Source organism: Corvus hawaiiensis, chromosome 1 (assembly GCF_020740725.1).
Source record: "Corvus hawaiiensis isolate bCorHaw1 chromosome 1, bCorHaw1.pri.cur, whole genome shotgun sequence".
NCBI classification, from domain to species: domain Eukaryota; kingdom Metazoa; phylum Chordata; class Aves; order Passeriformes; family Corvidae; genus Corvus; species Corvus hawaiiensis.
The window spans coordinates 86,039,165-86,051,748 of record NC_063213.1 but is presented as its reverse complement, the minus strand read 5'-3'; the positions used below and the strand labels follow the sequence as shown (position 1 = coordinate 86,051,748).

General features: G+C 39.9%; 1 protein-coding gene across 15 annotated transcripts in view; it reads right to left on the bottom strand.

The window, feature by feature from the left end:
- The window catches only part of IKZF1 (IKAROS family zinc finger 1), a 70,632-nt gene that overhangs the window by 14,387 nt on the left and 43,661 nt on the right, over nt 1-12,584 (bottom strand). For 8 of the 15 annotated variants that reach the window (XM_048312430.1, XM_048312422.1, XM_048312441.1 and 5 more), the window contains exons 4-7: nt 11,368-11,421; nt 9,217-9,276; nt 6,912-7,172; nt 723-890 (exon numbers count right to left, since the gene is read on the bottom strand). In XM_048312430.1, the coding sequence (XP_048168387.1) occupies nt 723-890; nt 6,912-7,172; nt 9,217-9,276; nt 11,368-11,421 (543 nt within the window). The remainder of the gene's footprint in view (nt 1-722; nt 891-6,911; nt 7,173-9,216; nt 9,277-11,367; nt 11,422-12,584) is intronic. The other 7 variants (XM_048312489.1, XM_048312476.1, XM_048312498.1 and 4 more) reach the window with 3 other exon arrangements.

Here is a 12,584-nt window from a genome sequence, read left to right as displayed (position 1 = left end):
AGTTTGGGAAACTAGATGAGATCGCACTCTGCTTTTAAAGGTACTTTAAATGTGTTAAATTGGTTTTACTTCACAGAAGGTATGTGACTATGGCTTCTGTCAAACAATGAGATGTTCATGGTACCAGGAAAGTGCAGCTATTCAAAAATATTTATTCATATCTCCATATTACTGTTGAGACAGGCACTGAAAAACTCCATCAGAGTCCCCTTTTGTGGAAGATAATAATCTTTCTTTCTCCCACCCTTTCCCTTCTCCCCATTCTCTCTTTCAAAGTACTTGTAATAACAAGGTGCAACAAGTAACTCCTGCTAAATGCTGTAGGCAGTGTTCACTCCTTAGGTTGAGGATGAATAGCAGACTGTGTTTCAACTTTATATTATCTCTAACCCTAAAACATTAATCAACTTTAACTCATCTTTGTACTTCCATGAAATGGATTACTCACATGAGGCTTGTAAGATGAAACCCTAACACAGAAACTTTGAATCAGCCAAGAAGTATGGGAAAAAACCCGGTTCTTCTGGTGAAGGGTCGTGAGTGTGACGTGTTTAGTCATTTCTGATGCTGACACACTGTGGCCGACTCACAGCTTGGTTAACCCCAAGATGGGGCTACTCAGCTCCACACTGTGAAAAGAGCTCTCAGGCTTGGTGGCCACCCTCATCTCCTCAGCAGGTATGGCGATAAGCAGCCCTGGTTATTCCCAAACCTTCACTTACCTGAGTGAGTCCTCAGGTGTCCCGTGAGGGCATCCCTGCGGCGGCAAGCGTAGTTACACAGGTGACACTTGAAGGGCTTTTCACCTGAGTGCAGCTTTATGTGGCGCAGAAGGTTGCCCTTCTGGGTAAAGGAGGCTCCGCACTGATTGCACTGGAAAGGGCGCTCTCCTATGGGAAGAAGGAGAAAATATGTGAGAACAAAAAAATCTTATGCGGTAACAAGAGAAAGATTTCAGGGAGAAAGTTGTTTTCTCACTGCTGCTCTGTGACTTCCACCGGCTGCAGGTTTGATATAACATGAGGCTTTCAGACTAAACCTGCCAGTTTCTTAATGCTTCACTGGCTGGGTCAATTTGATCTGAAAATCTAATTTTTTTTTTCTAAATCAGAATGGCACATCACAATGCAAATTCAAACTCATTTAAATAAAGTGACTGCAGCATTTTGTGTTGAAGAGCCACTCTTCCTGATCAGCAGTTTTGGAATAAACCAATATCCAATTTTGCATGTTGTGGCATTTGGTGGGGTTTTTAATGTGGCTTTTTTCAAAGGGTCTTTAAAATATGCCACTGAAGCAGCAAAATAAAAAGGAAACTCATTAAAAATGCATTTCAGGATCACAAGTTCATTTCAGCGTTACATTCTTATATTTAAATGAAAGGCACTTCATTATAACAGTTATAATAACTTCTTTTCATTTACATTTTCCCTGTATTTTCCCTTTCAATTTCTTCTCCATTACCTGTCTGTCCCTAAGCAGCCAAATCAGGAAAGAGACAGAGAAAAGAGAGAAAGCAATAGAGTAAAATCACAGAAGTTAAGACAGTGCAAAGGAAGCCCTGTACTTCCATGCCTAAGTCCCAACCCTGCCCTAGGCAAGGTATGAACAGAGGAGCTGCACAAACAGGCTCTGGTGGTCTACACCTTGAACACACACAGCCTTGATTTGTCTAAACTGGTGCCTGTTATCAAGGAAGTGAATCAAAGCCTTTGCAAAAATTGATATGGCTGTTGTTTGCTATTTAGTGCTGTTTAAAATCAATATGTTAATTTATTAATTACGAGGTTTTAGGTTTTGCTCTTGGTTTTTAAATTTAAGATGGATGAGGCCTTTTCTGAAATCAGTGGGAAAAAAAATATGTCTCCAGTTGTACCAGATAGGAATAAGAGAAAATTTATACATGAGAGCATTCTATCAGCAAGAACTGCTTCTGCATGCCTATTTCTGCACGGCCCTCAACTAAGTCAAACTAGCCTTTAAAACTCACTTGCTGAATTCTGTTTCTCTTAGGCATCAATTCAATCTCTTGTAGTAATTATAATGCATCAACAACATTAGAAATGGCCCAGAGATGACTTGTTCTTAGTTTTGATTTTTTTTGTGTAACAATAACATTGTATTTAAGATTTCAGAGCTGAAGTTAAAATATTAAAAAAAAAAAATTAATATCTTCCTTCTCTCTCACTTAAACATCATGTATTATTTTTCACACCTAGGATGAAATTTTACGTCCGTACATGTGCATATATGTGCAGCATGATCATTTTTGACTTCTGGGTAATGCAGCAGAACAGCTGAAGATCAATTAGACAGCAGCACAATCCCAACCCAAAAATATGAAAACTCTGCCATCATGGCAAGACATTTTCAGTGGTCAGTTAGAAGCAGGGCAGCATAGTGCCTGTCAAGCCAAATGAGATCACTTTCTTGGTCCATCAAGTAGCTCTGTTCATCTAAACTATACCCACATCTGGTTCAGCTGGCGTGGCACACAAAAATGCCAGCATAAGCCTTACAGGACTTTGCAATGTACTTCATAAGCCATGCATGGTACAGTTAGGGGGAAAAGAAAACAGGTAAGTGTCTCTCTGCTTTACTTAATCTTTGGGGCAGTTACTCAGTGTGGAAGGTATTTTTCAGAAATGGACTGAAACAGTAAATGAAAGAAGTCAGCTTGGCAAGGGGAATACAAATTCAGAAGAAATGGTTAATTCTTACTAAGCAGCTTTTCTAACATTCATTTCTGTTATTTTTACTCAGAGGACTGTAAGGGGAGAATAAAGAATCATAAAAGTACTCCAGGAATGAAATGTAAAGCAAAGTAAGAATGAAATGTATCTCAAGCCTACAGCTCTCCCAATTACAGGGTGAAATCTTGCACTAGGTGGAAGAGACAGATGGATGGAGCATTTCAAACGAGACTGCTGCATGCCAATTACTTCTCCAGAACTTACAGCGGGATCAAACGTAAGGGAGCCTGCACTCATGGTGCGTAGAAGGGAAACAACATTGTCACCAAAAGACCCTGAAGCTACGTGTAGCTTGGCTGGCCCTTAGTTGTCCATGCTACACCTAGTGGGGTGGAGAATGTCTTCCTTGTGAGCCCAGCAAAACTCCCAGACCTGCCAGGAAGCTGACAGCCGCAGATGGAAGGTTACTGGGTGTGGTGATACCTCCCAAAATGAGGATTGAACAGGATGGAAAGAAAAAAACACATAATGACTCTTTTTCTAAACACTCTAAACAGTGTGTTATTTTCTCCAGGTCTGAACAGCACATACCTGTCCTGGGCATGTAGCCACAATCAATTATAGGCCCAGGAACAAGAACTGCAATGGGACCCTGAACTCAATCAACCATTATCACCATTGCAGTGATTTGCAAGCCTTGCTGGGAGCTTGGGCCCTGGACCACTTTTTCAGTGAAGAACACTTATCATCTTAATTAAAATATTTCTCATTTCATAAACAATATGACAAGATCACCTAACACTCAGAGACCTGCAGAGCTCTCTTTTTCTTTTCTTTTTTTTTTTTCCCTTCAATGGACATAAATTTTCTAAATAAATTTGAGATATTCAGGACCAAGTAACAAGATGTGAGTGAACTAACTGGTGACTTAAGTTAGTGTACATATAGGGAGGCAATATATACACCTATGCACACACATACAGAGATATGCACATATATGCAGATATATGCACAGTGAGCAAGAGAAGCTTGAATCTATACCCTGAGGTTTCAGCATCAGGAAGCAGGAGCTTCTTTCTCCTTTCAAGATCTCCTTTTTCTTAAACACCAAACAAACAAGAAAATTAATGTGCTGAAAGGGAAGGAGAGTGACAAGAGCTGGGCATCAGTGAGTTGGGATTTGCTCTGCAGATGGAAGCGACAGGTAAGGTGCTAGGAAGCCGTCCGTGTTGTACAACTGCCTGCAGACAGGAGGGGGCAAAAATATCAGGTGCTGCTCTGCATATCTGCATTTGGCAGGTGTATTCATTAAAAGTAATTATGTCTTTTATAAGGTCAGGCAGTCATTTTATTTTGGCACTTTAGTGTGCGAGAGTTTTGTTCACTTATCAAATATTTATTTAAGAAAACCTCACTGCATATGCAGGTTTTACATGAATTAGCAGCAAAGTAATTCATTTGTGAGGCTTATTCCTTCACCAGACATGTATTGAAATGGGCTTCAGCATAGTCAGTTAAATGTCTGTAATAGTATATCCCATTTCGACGTTAATTTTCACAGCGCAGCTGAAAGGAAAAGCAGTCACCACTGTTTCCCCATGACGTCCCTTTAATTTAAACTACCAGCTCTGAACTTCCACTCTTTTGCCAGCCCCTGAAAAACCACCTGAGCTCATTCAAAGAGGCTGCTCAGGAGAGGAGCTGAGGACAAGGCTGGAGGGAAAGAAAAGGCATTCTTTCCGTGGAAGGACACAGGGACAAAACTTCACACCCTTTAGTTTTACTGAGTGTAAAAGAAGGGGGTCCTCCTAAGCAAAGTGCCTGTTGTGGGGTGCTTCCACTGTAGGCTTGAACGACATTCCCTGATTAAAAAGAGGGTCTAGTTGGCAAGGGAAGAGCTCTGCAAAGGGTGGAGAAATCTTCAAGTGACAATCTTTGTGTGGTAGCACCCCAAGCACCCCTGGCAGCCAAATGGGTCCCTCTGCTAGGCAAGAAATTTGGGCAGCTGAAGGTCTGAGCCAGGGAAATGACCTGGCACCCAGTGAGGTGGCACCTGGGGATATTGTCACAGGGACCAGGCAGCCCAGCTTGTGCTCAGACACAGCGTGCTGGGTACCAAGGAGTGCACAAGAAACAAAGGCAGCTGTGCCCGCTGCCTCCCTAAAGTCATACAGGCCGTATGTATCTTCATACAGGCCATTCAGCCCTGGTGCAAACACTGCCATGGACTCTTAGGGACCTGAAACAGCTCCTCTGATTCAGCAACAGAAGGGTTTTTTAATAAAAGAGCAGTCTGCTTAAAAAAGTACAAAGACTTCTACCTCTAAGTGCATTTCAAGTTGCAACATATTATTTCAACCACTACAGCATCCTCTTCAGCCCATGGGTCTGTTTAAAAGGCCTCATCTACAACTCATTTTATGCACCCATTTTATCAACTTTTAAAGTATCATATTAATGTAAGGGAAAAGGGAAAAGGGAAGAGGGGGAGGGGAGGGGAGGGGAGGGGAGGGGAGGGGAGGGGAGGAGAGAGGAGAGGAGAGGAGAGGAGAGGAGAGGAGAGGAGAGGAGAGGAGAGGAGAGGAGAGGAGAGGAGAGGAGAGGAGAGGAGAGGAGAGGAGAGGAAAGGAAAGGAAAGGAAAGGAAAGGAAAGGAAAGGAAAGGAAAGGAAAGGAAAGGAAAGGAAAGGAAAGGAAAGGAAAGGAAAGGAAAGGAAAGGAAAGGAAAGGAAAGGAAAGGAAAGGAAAGGAAAGGAAAGGAAAGGAAAGGAAAGGAAAGGAAAGGAAAGGAAAGGAAAGGAAAGGAGAGGAAAGGAGAGGAAAGGAGAGGAAAGGAGAGGAAAGGAGAGGAAAGGAGAGGAAAGGAGAGGAAAGGAGAGGAAAGGAAAGGAAAGGAAAGGATCAACAACCACTTTGTTTTATCTAGGAAGTAGGCTATGGCCTCTCTTCTGAGTACTAGTTGTGGCTTTTCCAATAATTGTCTGCTCTTCCCTGACAGAGGGATTTATCACATGGAATTGAAGAGTACTTTGAAGCAGGCAGTGTAACAGCATTGTTTCTAAACCTGAGTAACCCATGTTACACTAACAGATCGAACGCTTCCACAGCTTAAACAGACACAGTTACTGTGACAGACAGCGACACTGAGGGAAATGGAATACAGGGCTTTTCGTGGATCCTCTCCATTAAACCCTGAAAGCACTTTGTTAATCTCACTACTTAGTAATTGTGGGAAAGTTATTTAAGCAAGACTGTGAGGACATGGAGGAAGAAAGTGTCTATGTGTTTATTGGCACAACTATTTCAGTTGAATGTAACTATAAGACAGATCATTCTTACCTTAAAAATATTTTAAAATTCCCTCTCATTGGAATATTCATGCAAAAATGCCAAATCCCCAATTTATTTTCAAAGCAACTTCTGTGAAACAGCAGTACAGTTCAGTTCTTCTCTTTTAACTATGAATGACATTAAAGTTTAGATTGGAAGCCTAATTTTTAGACATCTTATATCAGTCAAGGTGAGACTCACTCTTTACTTCTTTTGTTTCAGTCTCTTCATTTTTGGCCCTCTTTGAGACTATTCAGAATTATAAAATTGAGGCAAGAATATTCCCAGCACTGTATAATGAAAAGCCATCCTTATGGAACACAAAATTTTTACATGTCCCTTTTAGTGTCCCAGTGGAAACACTTTATTGCACATTTGGCCAGTGACAATACTTGTTTTTACTTCATGAAACACTGGACATGAAATGTAAGTCTTTTTTGACTAAGTCTATCAATATAGTTCTCTTAATATGTATTTTGCCAATCACTTTCATAATCACTGATCCATAACGAGCTTTGCTCTTTTGTTGGAAACATTACAACTGGGTTAATTTCAGAGTTAGCTGCAAATGGGTTTTTCAGCAGTTCTTAGACGTTTCTTAGAAATTAAACAAGACTTCTTTACTTTTCTTTTAAATTTGATTTTACAAACTTTTTTGTTTCAAACCAAACAAACAGCACAATTTCTAGCCCCATAGATGGACTTCCATGAAGAAGTCTCAATTCCTGTGCAGGCCAAAAGAATGTCCCAAAATAACTGAGTTCTGAAGGCTCACCAACGCTGCCTTACCTTACAAGAGGCAATATGTGCATGATACAGAAAATAAGTCTTAGTTACTAATATGTGGCCAGTTCTTGTCAACTACAGGAAAAACTATGGCAGGCCTTACCAGTGTGGCTTCGTTTGTGAACCATGAGCACATTGGGACCGATGCAAATTATCCCACAGATATCACATTTTAGCTTTCCGTTAGGAAGTCGAATGCCTCCAACTCCTGACAAAGCCTTGCTGCCTGGGCCATTGTGTGAGCCATTCATTTTCTCTCCTGCAGCATCAAGCATTCGTAAATCCTCTGCACATTCTTCCCCATTCATTTCACAGGCACGCCCATTCTCTTCATCACTCTGAGTCTCTATTTTAATATTACCAGCTGAAAAAAAACAATACAGGATGCCACTCAGTTTGGTTACAGAACAAATAATGTGGCAAAGAAACAATCACATGAATGGAGTTAACTTCTAAACAGCAGGTACAGTATCACTAAATAACAAATGCTATGAACTCGACTACAATTCTATGGGCAATGAGATGAGTTTGTAACACATCAAGCAGTGAACAGTGAATATCAGTAAAACAAATACAAGGCATCCAGGGAGCTGGGAACCAAACAATATTACAGGTCTGTTTCTAGGTTGCTTTGAGATTTTTGTGTTTATAGCTTTGATTTTGACAATCAGGCTAATTGGAATGAAATTTAAAATGAATCCACTTCATAGGGATTTGTCCAAAACAATCATGAAAGTAAGTAACTCAATGGATAAAAATGAACAGAAAATGCAACACTCTCCACTTGGCAGGAAGATTCCAAGGGTTGTACTGAATTCAAAGTTTTGGTTTGCAGTTCTATGGGGTAAGCAACAACAGTGGGAAAGCAAAGAGTACAAACACTGATAAAGAAAGAAGAGTAGGGAAGGATGGAAGGAAAAATTTAAGGAAATTATAGGAGTGATAGTTGTGTATCTAGGACAGCAGGATTAGCATTGATGAATAACAGGAGAAGATTCCTAGAGTCAGGAGCTATGATTAAAAACCAGTCAAATAAAAAAGGTGGCTGGGAAAAGTGTTATGACTCTTTTGGATAAATCATTTTTGTTGTAATCCCATAGGCATCAATTGCTTACAGCCAGAAGAACTTAGGTGTAAATTTGCCATAGCCTCACAACATGTGATAACATAGAGGCTAGTAAATTTGATCTGATATGAACACAGCCAACTTTAACATTAAGGAAAGGGCCAAGATTCAGACCAGTTTATGCCAGTATTCCTCTCCTCTCCACAGGATTGCATGGTGTTTTATGAAGAAAAAAGTAATATTTTCTGTTATTTCCCTATTTTCTTATCTGGTGATTTTTGGCAAAAAGTACTTCTTCATTAGGCTGAAAAAAACCTATTTCATTGCCCAAAATCTTACTTTCCATACAGTAAAAACCCCTCTACCTTCATCCCACCTCACCCCAAAAAAAGAAAGAATTTACTTTAGTGGGTAGCTAAGAATATGAGGGATCTGTTTCATCCAATGAAGTCCAGGTCTTTCCCTTCTCTTTCATGGTAACCTGATTCAAAAGTGATAGTGTAGCAGTGTGATAATAATAAGCTATTGGCTATAATTACCTGAAGAGGCTGAAAGACCTTGGTACTCCCTTGAAATGGAGAGGACTGACAAGCTCTTCTCTGATACATCCTGCAACCTCACAAGAGTCCCAGGAGGACTGCATGGATGTAACTGACTAGAGTACCTGACTCAAAATCCTGCTGGGAAACACATGCCTAAAGGTGTTCACACTTATGAATACTGCTTGACTGGACACCTTTTAAAAAGTCTACCAATCTAGGTATTTTAATGATTTTTCAAGTATTGCATTTTTAATAGAAATCATACACAAACCACAATAAATGCATATCATAAATAGCAGTTTTCCTTGAAAGTGTATGTTCTAAAAAGGAGAATAATTTAGTGATATGGCAGAAAAATCAATGACCAAACAATGACATAGAAAGATGGTATGACTGGTTAAACAGAAGTGATTCTGCAAATTTAGTGGACTACAACCCCATACTATTGTTTTCATCATGGCAAATGGAAGCAACAGAAGTATTTGGCCTGAGTATATGACAAGATCTTCCACAATTTACATGTAATTTTTTTTCCTTTCAGTTATAAGAATAATAAATACATGTTTATACTAAGCAATTATAGGCTCCTTGCCTGCCAGAGATTTGGAGAAGGTGGCTTTTGAAGCAGATTTTCTGTTAAGTTAAAACAAAATACATGTGAACAAAGCAAAAAGATCAGACTACTTAAGTGCATGCAGGCAAACATACATTACTCAGAAGTGAAATGACACAAACAAAAATCATAAAAGTAGGAACTAGATGGAAATGCTCTGTAGTGAACTGAGTTTCAGTATACTTACTGGAAAAAGATTTGGGAATTATTGCATGAAAGTCCCTAAAGCCTTCCGCCCCGTATGCAGCTGCAATAAAGAAGGCAAACAGGATGCTGGTTTGTGGTACTGCTAGCAGTAAATGTAAAAGAAGATGGCACTATTGCTATAAGATAAATACCTAGGAGAAAGACAAAACTATCATCACAGAAGCAACATAAGCAGTTTAGGATGAAGGAGGAACAACAGAAGGACATCTGGCAGGGGAATCCTGACCTGTCTAGAACAATTCCCATTTGTGAAAACGCCCTTTTCCTCCAAAGCAGCCAACAAGTTTTATCATGTTTTCTAGAAGCATAATGTGCTCTTGGGTATTCCCCTTGCTTGCACATTAATTCCTGCTGAAGTCAAGAGGAACTTTCATTAATGCGTCTCAAAAGGGTCAATGCAGGCCCCTACAGTGCAGCTTCCTCAGAATTTATTTTTTGCCAATATGTCCTCTTTCCGTGACAGAGATATCTTCCTTACACATCCTTGTTTCTAATCTCTGCAGTTATAAAAAGTGAAATTGCATTGTTTTCTTCTCATGCCTGCTGGTCTTATGCAATGGAAGAAGAGGGAGTTCAGTTTTACATGTATATATTTATTGCTGTGTATATTGGAATATTTTTTGTTTGCATTTTTAAGACTTGTCCTCACAATGTATTTACAAAAACCCAGTTGTACAAATATACTACACCCTACATATTATGAGTAGCCACATACAAATTACCATGCCTTTGGCACACTGATACAGGTAATGCTGGAGTTCATTGCTTGGCATAAGCAATGACAGGGATATTGGTCCAGTCAATCTTCACTAAAGCTCTCCACAGCTATGCCCTGCACCTCTGCAGCTGTACTGCTCAATGAACATCCCGATGCAGACCAGGCTGAGTATGCAGGATGTGCATCCATTCGGCAGTGCAGCTCATGGCAGGGGCTCAGTTCAGGGGCAGAATTCACTTTGCCAGTGAGAGCTGATGGACAGTGAGGGCACCTGACTTACCCATGGTCCTCACAGAAATTTTATAGGTCTAGTTAACAAACAAAATCTCTCCCTGTTCAAACTTAGTAGTTCTTGCAAATCTGTCTGCTATATGAGAACTAGTGAAAAGAGCCCCACTGATGCAGAGGACACAACAGGAGAGAGGAATCACTCCAGTGGAAATCTGAGGACTTTTGTTAAATCTGAATAATAGGGAAAGAAGGGTATTTTTTTTTTTTCCCTTGGGACTTATACTGGAAATAAAAACCATCAATGTTTTCTGCTTTTTTTGTGAGAGTGATTCCTGTCCCTCCCTTGCTATAGTGGAGAAATCACTTATGGAGCAACAAAAATGTGAAAAATACCTCTAAACCATATTTTTCATATGCAGTGATTAAGAATATACTCAGCATTTTTAGAGTTTTCTGAAACAGTTACCTGACATGATCTTTGTAGAAATAATTTCTGTGCACATCCATGTCTATGTACACACATGTCCAGACATTAATTAGCTCTACAGTAAGTCATGGTAATAATTGCGTGTTGGCTCTTCTAACACCATTAAGAAATTACTCATTAATTAATTTACTTCAATTTGGTTGAAGGTGACCTAAAAGGCTCTGGATTTTATTCTCTTTGTACACATTATTACAATCCAAGGAAGTTTAATACGAACCCCTTTCCACTGTGGAAGTGGTGCAGAGTGCTTTGTTGTCACTGAACTGACAGCTTTACCCCATTCTTTTTTTACCTATCCAGAGTGTGTAAAAATTACCCAAAACCAGAGCACTAGCTGGGTCCCTTGTGCTCTCTGATGTTTACTGGGAATTTGGGGTTTTCTGAAGAGCATTTGGAATTAATGTTAAAGCATCTTCTCAGTAGTCTATGGCTAAAGGTGATTTAGGTAAGTCTTAGGAAAAAAAATAAATTGATATGTCAAAAGGGAGAGAGGTGATGATATAATTTATCACTGAAGAGCAGCATTGCTGGCTCTGCATCAGACTTGGGCCAGGGCAGTCAGGAAAGCAGGATGGTATGAGAGGAGACAGCATCACACTTCCCTGGAAAGAGCTGAGCAACATGGAGATGGAAGGGAGGCATTTTGCAATGAGTGAAAGAGTTGATAGTGAGCAGAAAGGAGAAACAAAACAGACCTCCTGGGAAACTGGACGTAGAGTGTGGCTTTCGAAGGACAGAGAAATAGGCAGCTGGAAAAAAGATGCATGTGAACAATTAGTAATTTGTTTTTGATCCATTGCCAATTTACCTTCTCTTTTAGCTACGGGACTCCCTCCCAGCTGTAAAATCCTTTCAGTTTTGTGAGACTTTGGCAATGGCACAGGTCTAAGCACCTGGGCCATAATTCCATTTGGAAGGGGGCATTCACCTCCCATGTAATATTCTTCTCCAGTGGGATTTTTAAAGAACCAAAAAGCATAAGACCTGGTTACCAAAGGTATTTAGACAGTAACAGAGAAAGACCAATCACACTGAAGCTTCTGAGGCATTTAAACAATAGAGTTCCCTTACTCCCTTTGATTTTTAATGGGATTTTACCTTTCATCCCAGTAAGTACTAAACTGTATCCTTGTGGCATATACCTTTAAGTATAGTTATCCTCCAGACTTTCTTTGAAAATAACCCCAATAGTTTGATTTTGTTTTCATGCAATGTCTTGCTCGTGCTTTGTAGCCAAGAGCAGAGAACTCTCTGCTCAAACTCTTCAACTCTCTTCAAATTGCTGCAAACAGTTTGGGCGCATGTAATTTTTTGTTTTCATGGCCCACTTGTTATTCCAAGACAAGTCAGAAGTATTTTGTTGATATTAGTTGATGTTTAAAGGGTATTTTTAAAATACAAGAGTTCTCATGAAGACACCATAACTATTCAACCAACAAACATACCTGACTGATTTGAACAGTACATTATCACTGCAACGGTGAGAAAAAAAACTTTAACACCATCCGCTCTAACAAATGATAGAAAATGTTGCTAAAAAGGCAGACTAAGATGGAAAAAACCCCACTTATCAGACCAAAATAGCATGCCAACATGTGTCAACAAATGCAGACAGGATCTCTTCTTATTTACATAAGTACTCAGAAAACAGAATATTGTCAGCAATCCCACCCGTTATTTCTGATAGAAGACGTAATTAACAGCTACTCTGTTTTGTTACAGCATACCAAAATTTTAGCACTTGGCTATGAACTGAAATCCTTCCCCCTTTTCCCTTTTACATCATGGTCATTTACTGTGTCATCAGCTCTGTTCTCACCCCACAAGAACACTGCAGGTGGAGGATGCCATCCCCCGAAATGAAAGTTGTTTGTCCACAGAATAGTTAAGGAGTCATTAGTCACCAGCCAGA